This window comes from Pelecanus crispus, chromosome 7 (assembly GCF_030463565.1).
Source record: "Pelecanus crispus isolate bPelCri1 chromosome 7, bPelCri1.pri, whole genome shotgun sequence".
NCBI lineage: Eukaryota > Metazoa > Chordata > Aves > Pelecaniformes > Pelecanidae > Pelecanus > Pelecanus crispus.
Genome location: NC_134649.1, coordinates 33,417,342 through 33,438,783, shown reverse-complemented (window position 1 = coordinate 33,438,783; position 21,442 = coordinate 33,417,342). Strand labels below are relative to the sequence as shown.

General features: G+C 40.9%; 1 protein-coding gene across 2 annotated transcripts in view; it reads left to right on the top strand.

The window, feature by feature from the left end:
* Nucleotides 1-17,072, top strand: part of LOC104026482 (inter-alpha-trypsin inhibitor heavy chain H3) — a 29,277-nt gene extending 12,205 nt beyond the window's left edge. Inside the window, exons 12-21 of one of the 2 annotated variants that reach the window (XM_075713598.1) lie at nt 180-365; nt 1,337-1,476; nt 1,878-2,032; nt 4,634-4,660; nt 5,572-5,625; nt 6,227-6,340; nt 6,922-7,126; nt 8,252-8,424; nt 16,731-16,842; nt 16,943-17,072. In XM_075713598.1, the coding sequence (XP_075569713.1) occupies nt 180-365; nt 1,337-1,476; nt 1,878-2,032; nt 4,634-4,660; nt 5,572-5,625; nt 6,227-6,340; nt 6,922-7,126; nt 8,252-8,424; nt 16,731-16,842; nt 16,943-17,072 (1,296 nt within the window). Of the gene's footprint in view, nt 1-179; nt 366-1,336; nt 1,477-1,877; nt 2,033-4,213; nt 4,255-4,633; nt 4,661-5,571; nt 5,626-6,226; nt 6,341-6,921; nt 7,127-8,251; nt 8,425-16,730; nt 16,843-16,942 lie in introns of both variants that reach the window. The other variant, XM_075713599.1, reaches the window with a different exon arrangement.
* The last annotated feature ends 4,370 nt before the right edge of the window (nt 17,073-21,442 follow it).

Sequence of the window (21,442 nt, the reverse complement as noted above, 5' to 3'; positions counted from 1 at the left end):
CTTATTTGTAGATTTTTAGGCCTTGTACTCTTGAGATTTAACTGAATATTTAAATATTTCTTCTAAAATACACTTTTAGTTTTCTTTGCTGAAATAGCAGGATATTTCTGGGTACAGATCTAGCTACAAATTAGAGAAACAATAATAGTTACATGTTTTCCTTTTTTTTTATCCTATAGGGGTTTTATGATGAGGTGTCGAATCCCATGCTCACTGATGTGGAGTTAAACTACCCAGAAAATGAAATATCAGACCTAACTAAAAACAGTTTTAAGCATTTCTATGATGGGTCTGAGATTGTGGTGGCTGGGCGCTTTATAGATAGCAACCAAAACAGTTTGACTGTAGATGTGAGAGGTGAAGGCGTAAGTATGGATTTCTTTGACTTAAGTAAGGTATTTCCTTGCTACACAAAATGTCTGAATGTTCAAAGCTGGCAATACTTCAAATATTTACTGGTATTTCTTTACCTCAGTGACAGGATGTGTTGTTACTGCATATGTGAGAAACTAAATGCGCCAAAGTCATTGCTTTTAAAACTGCAATTTACTTCCCTAACTCAGTCAGGTATATTAGGGTCAGTCTGGAACAACTTTGTTCAGGGTGACTGGATTAGCTTTGCTAACAGATTTTTTTTTTTTTTTTTTTTAAATTTAATCTCTAAATACCCTACCTGGTTCTTTCAGGAGCCAAATGTTCAGTGTTCACAGACACTAGTCTTCACTGGGTGAAGAAAACTGAGGGATAAGACAGCTGAATATTTGAAATGCCTTCCTCTTAAAAGAGAAGTCTACTTCTAATACAAACCAAGTGGTCTAAATACCTCTCCACATCTGGATTCTGTAAAAATATTTGCCCCTGATATTCAAGAAACACAATACAAACATATTATAGATCATGTTATCATAAATACTGTGAACTGTATGTATGCCCCATGCACTGTGTTGTATTAAATATATTATATGAAATTAGATGTATTTCAAATACAAATAATGTATTATTAGTAAGCATATCTGCTTGAACATGTTCCTATATGAAATCGGCATCATAATCAAAGTTCTTTAAATCCTGAGTAGCCAAATTCTAATGAACAAAAATGCCATGTGAATTTGGAAACTGCATTATGTCCTGTAGTGTACACTACTAACCTTCACAGAAGCAAGGGAACAAAGATTCTGATACAACATGGACCATTTCCTGGGCAAGTGCTGTGTAAGACCAGACTGTTTGTCAATTTAATAATATTCTCAGATGTAAAGGTCTTGATTTGGGGATTTTTTGAGTCTGGAAGTCCCTGGCTACTTATGATACAGAGAAGTTCCCTTATTCCTAACAGGCTAATGATGCCCTGTCATATACTACACAACAAGATGCTGAGCAAACAGCTAAAGCTTTCCAAGAACAAGAATACATATTTGGAGATTACATTGAAAGGCTCTGGGCTTATCTCACCATTGAACAACTCCTGGAAAAACGGTAATTATATCTAGAACAACATCTTAGCTATGAACCCATTAAGCCATCTGGCTGGTTCAACTTCTAGGATGTGAAGCTGAAATTCACATCACACTAAGGTGCCAGTGGAAAAGCATAAAAAAAAGTAAGGAAAATCCCCCAACCTGTTCTCCTCCTCAACCTCAGTATTCGTGTTTCAGGTTGCAAATTAAACAATTTTAAACTATTGCAAATATAAAGCACAGTTTTGCCTTTTTCTTGGATAGCCAGTGGAATCAGAAGTGCTCTTAGACTGTAAAAAATATTCCTTATTGATAAATTAGCTGCAGTGAAACAACTTCACTTTAAAGAAAAATATTTAATCCAGAGTTCAGTGAGTAATTTAACAACCATTGATGCTAGGAGTCTCTACCTGTATTCAGTATTGCAGCTACAGGAGAAGAAAAGGAGAATCTTACAGCAGAAGCCCTGGATCTCTCACTAAAATACAAGTTTGTAACACCACTGACATCCATGGTGGTAACAAAGCCAGAAGACCTTGACAATCAAGATGGGATTGCCGATAAACCCATTGAAGGTATAGACATTTTCACAGTTTTACTTTATTTGAGAAGCCAAGTGTTCTTTGATGTTCCCCTAAAGAAAGGCTTTTGTGTGGGCACAGTTTTAAACATGTATCTGAAAAATCTACTTTCCAAGCCTCGCACGCGTATGTTTTATGCAAAATTACTTTTCATTGTAAAGCTCATTTCCATCAAACCATCCTTCACTACTAAATCATACAGGCAAAATACTATAAATTCAAAACAAGTGTATTTTAAGCTAAATATATAAAACATTACATAAAAAAAATTAAAACCAAGAAGCATTTCTAATCTAATAATCCAGCTATATTCAGTTTAGTTCACATCACTTTCTCCTTTATTTTTCTACATACTTCAGCTTAGGGATAGATGTAGTAACATTTTCTACATGAAAGGGGAAAATTTGCATGAGATTTTCCTTGTGCAAGATATATCAGGTTGTAAAGAGACGGAGGTTATACCTGTAAAACATAATATTCATATATATTGCAGAAAGAGAAGCAATTATATTGAAAATGCACAATTTGTTCTCAACTCCTCTCATACTTTGGCTAATTATTAACTCCTTGCTCAGTAAAACACTGTGCTTTCATACAGTTCAGCTTCTTTGTTTAACCTGTGTGAAACAAAATGACTCTGTTCCTCTTTAGCGAAGTAAGGCAAATGCTATCTGCTCAGTGCACCCCAAAGCCACCCTACCCTCATCTATATCTGTTGTTTGGGCCATCCTCATCTCTCCTTCATTCAACAGGTCTGACAAACTTCTCCTGAGGCTTTTCAGTCTCTTCTATTAGCATCCATTATTTTTTCCCCAAACGTTTGCTTATTGCTCCTAAAAGTTCTTCCCAGGCTCTGTGTGGGCTCTCTGCTGGCTTCTGGATGAAAAACTTTCTCATGTCCTGAATTTGGCATGGTAACTTAAGGCATTTTAGCATAACAGAGATGCTTACTGGAGGTTAGTGGGTTTTTCTTTCAACTGGATTAAGTCCTGAAACCAATTAATTGCTAATTGCCCTTCAATTTTGAATAATTCTTCAGGCATTGTGCTGATAAAATTTTTGCATTATTTTTCATAACTATCATAATGGGATACTGACATAAAAACAGTTCATGTTTAATTTAACATTCAAGTCACTATGCAGTGTAACAACTTTAAAGTTTACAGCTGGACTCCATAAGATGGAAAAACTTACCCAAACATCTGACAGAAGTGGCATCCACTCAGTGATCTTCAGCTCTTTGCTTTCCCTTTCCAGGTGCTTGTAGTACAAAGGCCCTTTTCTGAACCTCTTTCCAAGTAAATCCTCTTTGTGTATAGAAAGCGTAGAGAAGTAATAGGAGAAAATACTTAAAACACTGCTGCTGTATAAGAAAAGAAAATAATTTTTACACACCCTAGAGTCTGGATTCACAAATAGGATTGCTGAATCATCCAGTCAGTATTAATAGAATGATGCAAATGCCTTGAAAAACCACAAAAGAGTAAAACCAGTAAGGAACGTTTTGTAACATGGAAATGGCATAACAATAAAACAATTACTAATAGTGCTCTTGTCATATGCATGATTAATTACAGTTTTGCTGCCCCACATAAGAGCTTTTTGCTTTCAGTATGTTTCTGTTTGATCTACAAATATTGAGTTCTATCATTGGGAAGAAATGGAGTTGTAAAATACAGAAGATACCTTGTTGAATTGTCAGTTTTACATTTTTTTTCTTAGAATATGTTTTAACAGGGTCAGAATCCTTCCTGCTTAATCATACAACTGAAACTGTAAATTTCTCTTTTTCTTCCTTTTACTTCTTACCTGCCCATGGTAACAGCTGAAGGTATGTACATTTCTTATTAAATTTACTTAATATTTTTAACTGTTAGAGATGGATTTCCTGCATCACTTACTTGATCTAGGATGCAATATTTTCATAAAATTCTTGGTGAATAAATCAAGACTGTGCTGTAAATAGGTTAAAAACTTTTCAGCTGGAAAAGTTGGTAAATATCATTTTCAGTGCGGTTCCCCCTATCTGATAATTGCAGCATCCCACCATCACAAAATTCAGGCCAGTACAACTAAGTTGCTTTCCAGGGCTAACACTTGAATCCCGGATGCTTGTCTGTAGCAGTCTCTCATACAGAGATGTCTTCATTGATGCTGTGATTGCTACTTCTTCAGCCCAAAGCCCTGTCTTCAGACACCCCTCCATAGCTTCAGATGTAAAAAGAATAGAAGATTAGGAAAATGTGGGAGCAGGTGAATAAATCTTACTGACTTCCAAGGAGTACAGTTTAGAACAAGATGGCGCAGAGGAATCAGAGAAGAGCAGGTTGTCCCAGCCCCTCACAGAGCAAACCCCATGCCTTTGGAGAAGTAACATTTTTGCTGAAAAGTAGGGCATGCTTTCTGCCTGTTCATGACATTTGCTTTGTTGCAGTACTAAATAAACTGGTTTGACTAAGTGTTTCTTTTTTAAATATTTAGAAATTTATACATAATTACAAGATTTTGGAGTTGGTTTTGGTGGAAGGAAGGAAGTGGGAGAGATTGCTTTTTATTCTTTCTAGCCTCTAAAATAACATTTTGTTTCATTCACAGCACAGGCTGTCACAGCTGTCACGCTGGGTAAGTCATTAGTTTAAGTTTCTAAACGAAGCAGCATCTGTCAAAGGAAATTGATTCAGGCAACTGAAATTACCAGAGAGATAGAAACTGCCTTTTCTGGGTTTACAACTGTATTTTAACAAATACTACCAAATTCTGCTCACTGCTAAAATGTGGCTCACTGCTAAAAGCACACTTAAAGGTTGAACAATACCACATGAAAAAGTTCCAGCTAACTAGCTTTTAAGGAATAAATGCCAGCTCATCAAACCACCATTTTTTCCTGAAAGCTGTTTCCCAAGAACAGAGGATGGACTTGAATTTGCATCTCCTTTGGAATTATATAAAGCAAGGGACTATGATGTCAGCATCTCTGGCTAAATTAATATGTTCAGTTACTTATACAAAAAGAAACTGTTTTATTCAAGAAAGACAGCAACTGACCCTTCACATTGCTGGTTGGGCCATCCTGGAAATGGGAGAGTTAGCTTTTGCTAAGTTTTTGCTCTGGAGATTAGTCTCAGTCTTTTTCTCTGCCTGTTTTCTCAAGTCTGCATTGAAAAGACTTCAGTTCATTCTGGAAAAAAACAAATGTCAAAACCTCAAAAATTTTCAATGGATGGTGTTGCATTTCTTTGCTGATAGACAGCTTAATCCTTATGTCTGAGGCATTTGTGTCCTTGGGCCTCGTGGAAACCCTCAAAGCGATTTAGACTACAAGTGAAATCTGTCTCTATCCTGAAGCTTTGCTTGATTCAAAAGGGGCACAAACTGTCATTCCATGGACCATATGCTTTAAAAACTAGGATGGAATTAACAATTTACCTAGCATATTAACTTCCTGATATCTTACATGTATTGTGCCGGTAGTGTGTAAATATTCCATTTTGATGTGCACTTTTCTAACATTTTTTTTTCTTTACTCTCTGCAGCAGCTCCACAGCCGTATTACCAATATACGTCACACCCCACATGGTATACTAGCGGTGAGTAGCTTGAGTAGTGTCTGCTTAGAAGAACAGAAGAGGGCATTTAAGACTAAATTGCACAATTCTTATGTGTCTTTTAGATAACTCCCTTCCACAAAACCAGCCATTTTTTAGTTCCAAGGGGCTAGTATTTTAATTTACTTTAAACATCTCTAAATGTTTTTTAAAAATCAAGTCGCTGAGATTATATATTGTCGTTTTCTTAGTCCTCCTTCCCATTGCTAGGCTTTGAGTTAGTTAACTGCCTACTCTCTATTCAGATGAACTTCCTGCTCTCAGTAATACTTTCATGGCCCTCAGAGATAAGCACTTAGAGGCAGCCATCCTAAACCTACAATCCACGTGCCAAATTTTGCAGTGGTCAAGAGGCACAGGATATATGTCATGTACCTGGGAAAGATGAGGGGAAAAGGATGTAGTTCACTTTGGGGAGATGGTAGCATCTTCCTTGGGACCCCACCACTCCTTTGGAGGATGGCTTGGACTAAGCTGGGCGTGCAGCTTGTACAGGGACCAGTTCCTGCCACAACATTAAATGTTCATGCGGAACTTTGAACCTGTGTATCACTATACAAATACCAGTGATTTGCCTTTACAGTTGATGGAGATCCACACTTCATTATATCGGTGCCACAAAAAGAAGATGCCATTTGTTTCAATATCAATGAAACCCCGGGTGCTGTGTTAAATTTAATAAATGACCCAGTTACAGGTGAGTTTTTAATTTTTTTAAATGCAGTGAACCAGGATACTTAGAACAAAATGTCTTATGTTTAAAGACTAGCTCTCTCTCATACCGCATAAGCTTTTTCCCCAGCGAAGTTAGTAGGAGTTCCTGTAGCTGTGATAGGGTACCATTACCATGACTGTGTTTTCACCTGGAGCAAAATTAACTTTTAAACTTCGCTTGAAAACTACTGTGAGAGCTGAGACACATAATTTGTCTTAGTGAGTGGTAGTACAAGCCATAAAATAATCCTTAGGTTGTCATTTCATGGAATACCTGGGAAAGAGAGACCAGTGTCACACAGGCTACTTGTGCCCATCACAGACTCTTTGTGCTCTAGGAAATACTAAACTTTTCTCAATGAAGTGATTGTTGTCTTTGTGAAAATCCACTGAACAGCCCCCAGAGCTTTATTCTACTTTGGCACAAACAGGCACAAGTAATTCTGATCTCATTTTCAACTTGTATTTGTTTCCTTGAGTTATTAAATTTCCATGACAGTCCTTGACATTAGTTGATCGGGTCCTATCTATAAAACAATACTTGATGTTTCCTTTTGATATTAGGCATCACAGTCAATGGAGAACTCATTGGTGATAAGAGAGCAAATAGTGATGCAAAGATCCAAAACACATATTTTGGAAAACTTGCCATTACAAATAAGGACCTGGATTTAAAATTGACAGTAACTCCTGAGAAGATCACAATTCAGAATGGCAATGAAAAAACAGGTTTCACCTGGCTTGACTCTGTCACCTTGAAACAAGAAGGGTAAGGCTTACAGAAAGAGTATCGGGCTCCTGTATTAATATCTACACTTCTTTTAGTGTTGATCAATAATACACTTAAGATTTGTTGTCTGAATATATGAAAGAAACTGATTCAAGTCCTGCTGGATTCTGCTCTCTACTTTGTTGGGTAACTGCTGAATGATTATTCATAAATTCCTCTGCTTGGAATAAGTAAGTGAAGAATTTTCCCTGATTTTCTATTACTATAACTAAGGTAAAACTAGATTTGGTATTGTGCTTAATGCAACAGTGTCTTGCAAATACTTAAAGAGTAGCTTTAGACACAGTGTGTAATCTTTCAAACAAAGATGTAATAATGTGCTGAAAACAATCTCCACTTTAAGAAATGGAAATTGTGATATTTATAGAATAGGTACATTTTGCCCTGTCAGTGGGTATATTTTTCATGAGATTTATCTATTATGGAATCATTTATACCTGTGCAAAATGAAGTTTTAGAAAAGCAATGGGCAGCAGCTCCTCCTCATTTACATTTTCATTGTGTACCTGGAACAAAATTACTGCCTTCTCAAAGCATGGCACTGCAACAGAGAGCGCACCGGAGCAAAACTGTTATTCGTACAGCATGCTTATTTTTTTATTATGATAGCTGCATTGATCATATCACTAACACAATCAGAAGGAAATCTTCTTTATCCTAGCACTACCCTAGACAGTTCAGGAGTTGTCATTTCTGAAAAACAAAAGGAAAAGGTGTCAGGTAGCATCCAGCCAAGGAAGTGATGGTTTTATCAGTAACATTTCTATTACTGAGCATGAGGTGCTGTACCTACATATCACTGACCTATCTGTGATGAATTGTGCTGTTACAGGACGAGTTTTGGTAGAAACATCTTGCTGACAAGTTTAAAGGCTAGGTAGCCTTTTACAGTGTAATTTAGTATGAGTCTTGGACTGTCTGTGAATGCACAGAGATTCACATGGACCAAATTAGGCAGCAAAACCTCTATTTTAAAAAACACTGAGCAATTTACAAAGCCATGTTTGTTTGTTTGTTGGACATGTTTCTTCTCAGGTTTCTTCTTATTGCTGTTAACTCTGGAAAATGCAATGCCCTAAAGTCAAGTTTTTCTTTTTTCCTCAGTTTAACTTTGATAATTAACAGGAAGAAAAATCTGGTGCTCTCAATGGCCAGCAGTGCCTCATTTGTTATTGTTTTGCACCAAGTATGGAAGAAACATCCTCTCCACCAAGACTTCCTAGGACTGTATACATTGGAAAGTGATAAACTGTCTGAACAGACCCATGGATTATTAGGTATGACTTAATTTAGTGTTTTCATGCTTGTCTTTCCTTATGAGGTTACATAATTTGTAGACACAATCTTGTACTTAGGCTTTCTTAACTGAGGTAGTGGAGGAAACTGAGATGACATTGATTGGCCATATTAAGATTTCTGACAAAATATTCTTGGCTCAGACTTTATGCATTATTTTTTCATAAATTCCTCTGTTGCTGCTGAAATCACTAGCATGCATTGTCCTCACTGGCATCTTTAAACGTCTTTATCTTGCTAAATCCCACCTACAGATATTGTTTTTTCTTACTACACTATTCATCCAGTCTCTTGGATCTCTCCTTTCTTCTTATCACCTTTCTCCTAAGTACAAGGACTCTGAGAAAATACATGTGTTCGCTCGATCAAAATTTGCCAAACCTCAATTAGTGCATCCTTGTAAGAAAAGAAGGCGTTAAGGTTGTTGTGGTTTAGCCACTGTTGGCAACCAGGCACCACACAGCCGCTCGCTTGCGCTCCCCTCCCCCAGTGAGATGGGGGAGAGGATCGGAAGAGCAAAAGTAAGAAAACTTGTGGGTTGAGATAAGAACAGTTTAATAATTGAAATAAAATAATAATTATAATAATAATAGTAATAAAAATTGTAATGAAAAGGAGAACAACGAGAGAAACAAAACCCAGGGAAAAAACAAGTGATGCAATTGCTCACCACCTGCCGATGGATGCCCAGCCAGTCCCTGAGCAGCGATCGCTGCCCCCCAGCCAGCTCCCCCCAGTTTATATACTGAGCGTGACGTCATATGGTATGGAATAGCCCTTTGGCCAGTTTGGGTCAACTATCCTGGCTATGCCCTCTCCCAGCTTCGCTGGCAGGGCGTGAGAAGCTGAAAAGTCCTTGACTAGTGTAAGCACTACTTAGCAACAACTATAATATTGATAACACACTAATGTTTTTCTCCTACTAAATCCGAAACACAGCACTATGCCAGCTACTAGGAAGAAAATTAACTCTATCCCAGCCAAAACCAGGACAGTAACCACCCCTTATTCTATACCATCTGCGTCATGCTCAGGTCCTACCCTTTCCAATACATTCCAATTAATCACCACCGCTTTCCATGTCTTGATATATACACAGAGATACCATTCCCTTAGTCTGTGGGCCATCCCTCTGAAATGTCCATTGAGTTACATTTAGTCCATGACTTTGGGCTCCATCACAGTCTTTCAGGGCAGGAGAGATGGTATGGTGTTGGATTGTTGCATGCCGAAGCCAGTTCTAGTTCCATCACCGCTGCACTTTGCTTGGTTTCATCAAAGTTCATTCTTCATTAAGCTGGGCGATTCTTACTGTAATACCATTGATGTGGCATATAGCAACCATAAAAGAGATGACATACAGTATTATATAGCAGTTAACATCATACCATTCAGTTCATTGGCTATTTTCACCCAAAATCAAATCCCCTTGAGGTACACATCCAACTTCCCCATCTTTTCACATCACCCACCAAGTACACCCAGGTCCTTGAGCAAAAGCAATCCCATGAATGGGTTTGCCTTTGCCCAAGGCAGGAATAACCCAGATTGTCTTCCCCAGTATATTTTTTACGTGCACTACAGGGACTTTATCCCCCTCTACAGTACATAAGAGTTTTGATGGGCAGGGCCAGCCCTATTGGCAGATCCCCTAGTGTTGACTAACCAGGTGGCCTTCACTAAATGTGTATCCCAATGTTTGAATGTCCCACCACCCATTGCTCTCAGGGTAGTCTTTAACAGTGTATCATTCGATTTTCCCGCAGGCTGGTGCATGATAGAGGATGTGATACACCCACTCAATGCCATGCTCTTTGGCCCAGGTGTCTATGAGGTTATTTCAGAAATGAGTCCCGTTGTCTGACTCAGTTTTTTCTGGGGTGCCATGTTGCCATAGCACTTGCTTTCAGGGCGCACGATAGTGTTCCAGGTGGTGGCGTGGGGCACAGGATATGTTTCCAGCCATCCAGTGGTTGCTTACTCCATGGTGAGCACATAGCACTTGCCTTGGCAGGTTTGTGGGATTGTGATATAATCAATCTGCCAGGCCTCCCCATATTTATATTTCAGCCATTGCCCTCCATACCAGAGAGGCTTTAACCACTTGGCTTGCTTGATTGCAGCACGTTTCACATTTACGGATAACCTGTGCAATACTGTCCATGGTCAAGTCCACCCCTTGATCGTGAGCCCATCTATATGTTGCATCTCTTCCTTGATGGCCTCAGGTGTCATGGGCCCACCGAGCTATAAATAGTTCACCCTTATGTTGCCAGTCCAGATCCACCTGAGCCACTTCAATCTTAGAAGCCTGATCCACCTGATGGTTGTTTTGGTGTTCTTCAGTGGCCTGACCCTCGGGTACATAAGCATCTTCGTGACGTACTTTTGCAACCAGGTTCTCTACCCGGGCAGCAATATCTTGCCACAATGCAGCAGCCCAGATGGGTTTGCCTCTGCGCTGCCAGTTGCTCTGCTTCCATTGCTGCAACCACCCCCACAGGGCATTTGCCACCATCCATGAGTCAGTATAGAGATAAAGGACTGGCCACTTTTCTTGTTTAGCAATATCTAAAGCCAGCTGGATGGCTTTCACCTCTGCAAACTGACTCGACTCCCCTTCTCCTTCAGCAGTTTCTGCAAGTTGTTGTATAGGACTCTATACAGCAGCCTTCCACCTCCGATGCTTTCCCACAAGACAACAGGACCCATCAGTGAACAGGGCATACTGCTTCTCATTTTTCTGGTAGTTTATTATACAGTGGGGCCTCTTCAGCATGCATCACCTCCTCTTCTGGCGGTATTCCAAAATCTTTGCCTTCTGGCCAGTCCATGATCACTTCCAAGATTCCTGGGCGACTGGGGTTTCCTATTCGAGCTCATTGTGTGATTAGTGCAACCCACTTCACGTAGCATCAGTTGCACGATGTGTAGCGGGGACCCTCCCTTTGAACATCCAGCCCAGCACTGGCAATCGGGGTGCCAGCAGGAGCTGTGCTTCAGTACCCACCACTTCCAAAGCAGCTCGAACCCCTTCATATGCTGCCAATATCTCTTCCTCAGTTGGAGTATAGCGGGCCTCAGATCCTCTGTATCCCTGACTCCAAAACCCTAGGGGTCGACCTTGAGTCTCCCCTGGTGCTTTCTGCCAGAGGCTCCAGGTAGGGCCATTCTCCCTGGCTGTGGCGTAGAGCATATTTTTTATATTTTGCCCTGCCTGGACTAGCCCCAAGGGCTACTGCATGAATTGTCTCCTGTTTAATTTGTTCAAATGCTTGTTGTTGCTCAGGGCCCCATTTGAAATCATTCTTCTTCTGTGTCACTTGATAGAGAAGGTTTACGATCAGGCTGTGATTTGGAATATGCATTCTCCAAAAACCCACAACACCTAAGAAAGCTTGTGTTTCCTTTTTGCTGGTTGGTGGAGACATGTCTGTTATTTTGTTGATCACATCCATTGGGATCTGATGGCATCCATCTTGTCATTTTATTCCTAAAAACTGGATCTCCTGTGCAGGTCCCTTGACTTGATTTTGATGGCAAAACCAGCCTTCAGAAGGATTTGGACTATTTTCTTCCCTTTCTCAAAAACTTCTTCTGCTGTATTGCCCCACACAATGATGTCATCAATATATTGCAGGTGTTCTGGAGCTTCACCCTGTTCCAGCGCAGTCTGGATCAGTCCATGGCAAATGGTGGTGCTGTGTTTCCACCCCTGGGGCAGTCGATTCCAAGTGTACTGGATGCCCCTCCAAATGAAAACAAACTGTGGCCTACACTCTGCTGCCAAAGCGATTGAGAAGAATGCCTCAGTGATATCAGTTGTGGCATACCACATGGCTGCCTTTGACTCCAGTTGTATTGAAGTTCTGGCACAGCAGCACTCAGCAGCAGCGTGACTTCATTCAGGCTGATAGTCTACTGTTAGTGTCCACTCTCTGTTCAACTTTCACTCTGGCCATATGGGACTGTTAAAGGGTGAGCGAGTCTTGCTGATCATCCTTGGCTCTCCAGTCGATGAACTGGCTTCTGGATTGGATGGGAATCGGGGAGTCTCGGTTGGTGCGATATTGCCACCGGTGCACTGTCGTGGTAGCAATCAGCACCTGCTGTTCATCAACCCTCAGCAACCCCATAATAGAAGGGTCCTCTGAGAGACTGGGCAGGGTGGACAACTGTTTAATTTCCTCCATCTCCAAGGCAACTATACCAAAAGCCCACTGGTACCCTTTTGGGTCCTTGAAATACCCTCTCCTGAGGTAGTCTATGCCAAGGATGCACGGAGCCTCTGGGCCAGTCACAATAGGGTGCTTTTGCCTCTTATTCCCAGTTAGACTCACTTCAGCCTCCAATACAGTCAGCTGTTGGGATCCCCCTGTCACTCCAAAATACAGATGGGTTCTGCCCCTCTATAGCTTGATGGCATTAGGGTACACTGTGCACCGGTGTCCACTAGAGACTTATACTCCTGTGGGTCTGATGTTCCAGGCCATCGAATCCACGCGGTCCAGTAAACCCGGTTGTCCCTTTCTTCCACCTGGCTGGAGGCAGAGCCTTTCTAATCCTGGTCGTTGTATTCATTACTCACTTCTTGTAAATACGAGTCAGGAGTTACTTCATTAAGATCAGAAGTAAGATCAGCCCTTCTACTCTGTCTGGGGAACTGCCCACTGGAAACTGGAGTAGCAGTTTCCCTGGAAGAACTCCCTTGTGTGATTGTTTTTCCTTGCAACTCACATAGCCGTGCCTCCAGGGTTGGGGTAGATTTTCCATCCCACTTCCTCATGTCCTCTCCATGGTCACGCAGGTAAAACCACAGGGTGCCCCGTGGTGTGTATCCTCTATATCCTCTCTCTTGAGCAGCAGAACGCTGACTCCTCATAGCTGAGATACTGGTCTGTACAGGTGGAGAGTAGGACATATCCTCTTTGAGTTGCTGGACCTCCCGGGACAGTTTCTCCACAGCCAAGATGAGGAAGGAAGAGATACTTTCTTCATATTCCGGGAGTCGGCTAGCCACTTCATCCACTGTTGGTGCCTCGTCATCTTTCCAGGTCAGTATTGCCAATGAGTTGGCATATGACGCTGGTGCACTCCGTACCAAATTCCACCACATGGGTCATGTGCTCTGGACTTCATCTGGATCTTTGGATAACTGCTTGTTGTTCGGGTCACTATAAATCACCTCCAGCATGGCTCATTCCCTCAGGTACTGGATACCTCTCTCCATGGATGTCCATTTGCCTGTGTGATATATAACATCTTCCTTGAAGGGATATCTTTCCTTCATACCTGACAGTTGTTGCCTCCAGAAGCTAAGGGCTTGTGCTCCTTTTCCAATCGCTTCATCAATGCTCCCTTCCCTAGAAAGGGATCCCAGCTGTTTGGCTTCCTTACCCTCTAATTCCAGGCTACTGGCCCCATTATCCCAGCATCAGAGCTGCCAGGTGATGATGTGCTCACCTGGATGACGGCTGAAATCTTTTTGCATATCTTGCAGCTCACTTAAGGATAGGGATTGGGTGGTTTCTGTCTCGTTTATAAGTTCTTCCTCTTCCTCCTCCTCTCCTTGTGATGGCCCTGCTTTTTCATGATCCCTTTCTAAGCAAGCTGACTTTCGCTTCCAAGATTTTTTCTTGTGCATAGGGGCGACTGATACTGGCATGGGTTGGTTCCCTGGAGTAGGTGCAGTGCCTGTGGCCGGGGTTGGAGTGCCCGCAGTGCCTGTTGCTTTGTCGCCAGATCCAGAGACCTTCTCTTCCCCTTGAGGGTACTGAATAGTGCTGAACAGGGCCCGGTAGGCACGGGCAAGCCCCCAGCACGTTGCAATGATTTGTGTCTCTCTGGAGTTGCCAGGGTGACAGCATGCTTTTTCCACTTATTCTACTAATTTTTCAGGATTCTGCACTTGTTCAGGGATGAAGTTCCAAAACACTGGAGGTGCCCACTGTCCTAGGCATTTGCCCATGCTATCCCACACACCCTGCCACTCATAACTATCCAGCCTTGGGGTAGATCTCTGGATGATATTCTTAAGTTGGCTGTTAACCTTAGACAAAACCAAAACAATATTCCTACCAATAGAAGTATCTTGACTGCCCAGGGATGTTCAAAATACTGAAAAGCTATTGTAATGAAGGAGGAAACATCATAGAAGAAGGTAGCAAAGATGCCATTCTGTATTTCCTCCATAAAAAAAGCCCTCCAAAAAAGAAGTATAATTGCTAGTTGTCTCCACGAGATGGTACCTGAAGTACATCAATGGTTTCAGTACAAAGCTTAAATATCAGATAAAACTCATGGTCAGTGTTTTAATAACAAATCTCCCAGGCAAGACATCACTAATCACTGCAGAGCCCAGCAAACTGCAAAAACCACCATCTTTAACATGTACAGCAAAAAAAGGTGCATGGTGCAGACCAGGTAAACTAAGATTGAGAACAGATGAATCAGTATCGTGACCTGCAACTGTTAACAGATACAAATTCCTCAATAAGCTCTGGTTAAGCTGTTATTATCTCAAACCCTTCGTGCCCCATGTTTGGTGCCAAAAAGGACTGTTGTGGTTTAGCCCCTGTTGGCAACCAAGCACCATGCTGCCACTCGCTCACCCTCCCCCCCCGGTGGAATGGAGGACAGGATCAGAAGGGCAAAAATAAGAAAACTCGTGCGTTGAGATAAGAACAGTTTAATAACTGAAATAAAATAATCATAATAGTAGCAATGAAAAGGAGAACAATGAGAAAGAGAAACAAAACCCAGGAAAACAAGTGATGCAACTGCTTACCACCCACTGACCAGCACCCAGCCAGTCCCTGAGCAGCAATTGCTGCCCCCCAGCCAACTCCCCCCACTTTATACGCTGAGCATGCTGTCATATGGTATGGAATAGCCTTTTGGTCAGTTTGGATCAACTATCTTGGCTGTGCCCCCTCACAGTTTCTTGTGCACCTGGCAGAGCATGGGAAGCTGAAAAGTCCTTGACTAGCATAAGCAGTACTTAGCAACAACTAAACCATCAGCGTGTTATCAACATCCTTCTCCTACTAAATCCAAAAGACAGCACTATGTCAGCTACTAGGAAGAAAATTAACTCTATCCCAGCCGAAACCAGGACAAAGGTATATCTTGATTTACTAGCATATATTAAAATCACAGAATGCCGTGTGTTGTCTTAAGATTTTCCTCACGTTAGCTAACATTCTTTATTCTAGTAGAAGTTGAAGTTGGTAATTCAGGGATCAAAATTTTGACCCCATTACATCCTGTTTTCTGCCAGTGTAGTGGGTTTGGTGGTGTGCCTTCTCTGTTGGAAAATACACAGATAGCAGCCATTTTCCCTTGCTTTCCAATTTTCACTTACAAAATCAGATAAGGGCAGCAAACATTCATTTTGGGTCAACAAGTTTACTCACTGTGGAAAACAATGAACTGCTGCGAACTTACTCTTCTCAAGAAGTCTTGGTATGCACTTTGAGGCCTGAGGAGAGTGAGCCAAGGTATCAGCAGTAGTACACGTTAGGTCCATGCGTCATGGGAAATGCTGTAACAAAACAGAAAAAGAGCAGAATAAGGTTGGAATGTTACTTACGCTTTCCTGCTTCAGTCTCCTCAGGCTAAAGGACTTCTCCACACAGAAGTTATTCTGCTATAGTATGAATTGCAAGTAGCAAGAAAATTGCAAAAGCCCACGTGATGTGGGTACACCATGCTATGGTTCACTGACTTACACATCTCATTGCTATTTTCATCATCTTTGACTTTGCCTCCACGCTCCACTAAGTAAGCTAAAATCTGTGCTCATTATAGCACTCAAAGCACCAGCAGCATCCTGCACCAGCCCAGACAGGGCAGAAGTGTGTGAAAGCTAATCCTGGCAGGAGCGCAAAAATTCCTTAGATGTCAGCCTTGTTCTGAGCATAATCACATCCAAAAATTTCAGAGATCAACACATGCATTATTTGATTAAAAAAATGCTAAAGACTTGGAGAGTACGTCATAAATACGACTGAATAGACAAGACACAAAGTGAGGATATCTTGAAGGATATCTAGAAAAGGCTGATTTTACTGTGCACTCAGAAGTTGGAACTTGCATCCAGGTGATATGCATAGAATTCTGGTTTATAAAAGAAAATAGTACCATAGGCACACGAAACTTGGTGCTTGCTTATCCATTAAAAACCCTGCAAGGACAGGGAAAACAGCATGGGAATGTAGAAATTCTGGGGTTTCTGGTTTAATGTGTGCAACATGCCTGAAATGGTAATTTTGGCTTCTATTTTTAGGACAGTTTTTCCGCCCCATTGACTTCACCATACTTGAAGTTCATCCTGGGTCTGATCCCAAGAAACCAGATGCCACAATGATTGTTAAAAACAATGAACTGACAGTAACAAGGTAAGAAATAATTAAGTCCTTAGCAAAGACTTTGGAAAGATTACCTTGTCAAAGTGCAGTTTCTGCTTTGATACTCCCATGACTGTATTTTCCCTTTCAGGAGCTGGCAGAAGGATTACAGAAACGATCCGAAGCGCGGCGTTGATATTCCTTGCTGGTTCGTTCATAACAATGGAGCTGGGCTGATAGATGGTGTTCATACGGACTATATTGTTTCCAGTCTGTTTTAAACAACTACAAGTTCCTCCAAATTCATGGGTATACAGAGTATTTGTCTGAAAGAATAGTATTTTTCAATGTTTAAGAAGTATTAAAAATACATAAGCTTACCATGTTTGGCAATGCCAAGATATGACGGATTCTCACAGAGAGTTTTACTGCATATTTGATCAAATCTTAAGTGCTAAACAGCTGTTCTGCTTGTGTGCACAGATATCACTCATCCCCTGAAATATCCTTGTTTTACTGAATTAATTTACTAGTTTTAAAATTTTGACATAGTGTGACTTTGTACAACATAACAGAAGCACTCTATCCATTTTTAAATCAATAACCGCGTGTCAGCAGTGATTTAAATAAAAGCACCAGTACTTAATGCCTTGTTCTGTTATTCCAACAGCTATCAATGTTTTCATTCTGGTTTCACAAAGCCCAAGATGCCAGATGCATTTTGAAATTCCACACAGGAGGACAGCTGACAGACCAGCGCGTATTTCAGGATAATGCAGTAGTACTTAAAACCATCTGACCACTTGACTGTGGAGTGCTGAGGGCTGGTGCAGTGCCGTCACTCAAGATAACTGGTAGCATCCAGGACTTCTGTATTTTAGTATTTTAATTTGAACTTAACTTTTGAATGCCCGTATCTTTACAAATTAATGAAATATCACAGTTCTAAACAGCACTCAGATTTAAATAATAGCAGCTGTCTTTTGGACAGTATCATTTTTGTGCAAGAGCCTTACCGTCTTCCAGTAAAAATTCTCCCTCTGTTCCCATAACAGAATTTATGTACATATTTCAGGGCAAGAAATGTCCTATTTATTTATATATTCATTTTGTACTGGAAGGAATTGTAAGCTATTAGTTCTAAAGCAAAAAATAAGCAGATTTCTTTCTTTCTTTGAGTTTTCTTTTAATCAAATTGGCCATAGCAAGGTAATTATGGTCTCACATGGCAAAGCAGAAAATTTCCCTACTGTTATACAACAAAGAGAGAAAGTCAGTCTGTGGGAAACTAGAATGCACACACACACGAGGAAAGAGAAATGTAGCGGGGAAAACAGAGATGACGTGAGATGTGATGAGTTAAATTGAAAGAGCAAAGGTAGAGGTGAACAAAAATGCAACAGAAAAATCGAGGATGAAAAAAAATAGAGGAAAAATGTACTTACTGTTAAATTTATGGGAGAGACAGGCCTTCTCCAGGAACAAAATCCTTTACTAAAAGCAGAAGTTTTGTAAAAGGGGGGGGGGGGGCGGGCGGATCAACTCTTGCATGGGGGGGAGGGTGTGTCACAGTGGCTAGGTATCTCTGCCTGCTAAATTCAGACAAAAATGATGAAAGAAAACAGTAGTTTCTGCAGAAGGTAATAAGTTGCTCTGAAAAATGAGGAAGGCAGGGAGAGAAACAGGAAGGAGTGCGAGAAGACCCAGAAATAGTAAGGTTAAGTTTACATAGTTCTGAATTTTTATCGAAGATAATGAATTAGATGGAATAAAATAAAAAGATATAAAATAAAAAGATATAAAATAAAATGATATAAAATAAAATGATATAAAATAAAATGATATAAAATAAAATGATATAACATAAAATAATATAAAATAGCAACGATCCATTTTGGATCCTGAGATAGGAGCTGTGGGACTGCCCATCAGGGCTGGTCCCATACTCACTTGCTCCACTAAAATAAAAAAAAAAAACATAGCAGTGGACAGCAGATCTTGACCTATCTGGCTGGCAAAGTTTAGGCAAAAGGCAACACTGGCCACAGCCTGAGCCAGAACTTTCCTGTTTAATTTATGGGGATGAGGCAGATCTCCGGAGGTGGCAAGAGTCTTGTCGGCTGTGATGGAATTGGCAGCCAGAAGCTGACCTCAGGGGCTCTGCTTTTGCATGGCTTCAGTGGCAGCCTGAGAAACTCCCACTTACGCTGGTGGAGATAGAAAAAAATCCCCTTTTTAATACGTAGCTCTTCCAAGATTTCCTGCAACGTAGGAGATAACTGCAAATGTAGCTAAAGGTGGCAATAAGGAGAGAGAGAGAAGTAGCAGACAGATGCCTACAGTTAGATAAAAATCTTACTCCCACTGCCGACTGGTACAATGCTGGTTAAAAGATAAGACTGTGAGAGAGACTGTGTGTTCTGCATTGGAATTAGAAATTATAGAATGCAAAATACTCATTACTGTGTCTGCCTTCAGCTTCTTGAGCAAGGGAAGGGAGCGTGGCCAGCAGCTCGAGGGAGGTGATTCTGCCCCCTCTGCTCTGCTCTGGTGAGACCCCACCTGGAGTGCTGCGTCCAGCTCTGGGGCCCTCGGCACAAGAAGGACATGGACCTGCTGGAGCGGGTCCAGAGGAGGGCCGCAAAAATCATCCGAGGGCTGGAGCACCTCTCCTGTGAGGCCAGGCTGAGAGAGTTGGGGTTGTTCAGCCTGGAGAAGAGAAGGCTGTGGGGAGACCTTATTGTGGCCTTCCAGTACTTAAAGGGGGCCTACAGGAAGGATGGGGGCAATCTTTTTAGCAAGGCCTGTTGTGACAGGACAAGGAATAATGGATTTAAACTAAAGAAGAATAGATATAGACTAGACATAAGAAAGAAATTTTTTACAATAAGGGGGGTCAAGCACTGGAACAGGTTGCCCAGAGAGGCTGTAGATGCCCTATCCCTGGAAACATTCAAGGTCAGGTTGGATGGGGCTCTGAGCAACCTGATCTGGTTAGAGATGTCCCTGCTCACTGCAGGGGGGTTGGGCTAGATGACCTCTAAAGGTCCCTTCCAACCCAAAGCATTAAAAAAAAAAAAAAAAACCCAAACCCAAAAGCAAGCTTAAAGCAGAGGGGACCGGGTAAAAGACGCCCTCCAGCCACGCCTCGCTGCTCCCTATCTCAGCGCTATTTGCTATCCCTGCAGTTAGCAGGCAGGTGGAGGAGGCAATGCGTAGACACCCTATAACTGAAAGCAGGGAATTTTTAATTTGCGGTAAGTCCACTGACAAAACCCAGCATCAACAGCATGTAATTCAAAGACCAAGTTCATTTATAAAGGAAATAATCTGCTTTTCAAATTGGTAAGCCTGTTTATGATGTGGTAAAGCAAGCAATCTGGTGTTTCCAGTTTCCAAATTCCACATTGTCTGTCATGTAATTTGTCCAGCCAAATCTGCATCTTGGAAGTACAAGCAATTCACACAAACATATCTTGGCATCATGTCTACGCAGTTCTTTTTAAAAACAGACTTCTGATTACTGAGTTTGCTTTACCTTACTGACTTTGGCAAGAAATTGCTTCTCTTTCAGTACATTGCTGTAAAATAATAAGCTTTTTCTAGTTATGTATTATTGGCAGGATAGAAAGCAACTTTTGTTAAACCTTCTACAATGCTGGCATGTTTATGGGTTCAAAGATACATAGGAACTGAAATTCTAACACAAAATAATTTTGGAATTCAAATTTATGAAAAAAAACCTGAAGACTAAAACTAGAACTTTCATACCACGGGCAGAGGCTTCTGTGTGTACATTTCCTCCAAAATGTTACCTCCATGCACCACATGTTGTTTTGAGTTGTTCATTATTTGTAAAACTTCTTCCAATGTTTGCAAAATGCTGTATGAAAAGGTGCCAAAACAGCTGCTAAATTAGGGTTGAAGCACTGTCTTTTGCAACAAGTCAGAGGTCTGTTTCGGAACAAGTCAATGTCTGTTTTGCAGAGTTTTTTTAAAACAAAGCCTCAGAAACTTTGCAACAATGAACGGGACTGCAGCCAGTGTGGGCTGCCACCCTCACTCGTGCTCTGATTGCTAATTTCATCAGCTTTGAACATCGTTACAGAACGATCACCAAAAGAGCCCTAATACAGTAAGAATGGTTTGGTTTTTTTTTCCCCTCCATAAAATAAAACATGAGAGAAACAGTAAACTAATACTGCTTTAAACTTCATACCCTTTTTACAAAATACATAGTTCAAGAACACTGTAATTCGTAACTGGATAGAGGGTATAGATTTTAGAAATCAATTACTGTTTGCATGACACATTTGCTGGGTTGGGTGATGCCACTACTTATTTTTACTCGGAGACCTAAGTCTGCATGTCCATATCAAACTGTGAGCTGACAATATCAATTTTATTTAGTTCATTCACATAAATCTTCAACAACATAACCACACTGAGTATTGGAAACCATTTTAAAATACCAAACAACAAGCAAGCACCTTCTCATCTTGAAAGTATAATTATTTTGAGTTAAAAGATTTGTGACATTTATATATAGTAACAGGTAGGGCTTTAACTCCGTGATTTTCTTGATGAGAGAAAGTATGAAAAATATTTGGAAGGCGTCATTTGCATAGTTTTCTTTCCCAGAATACTTTTT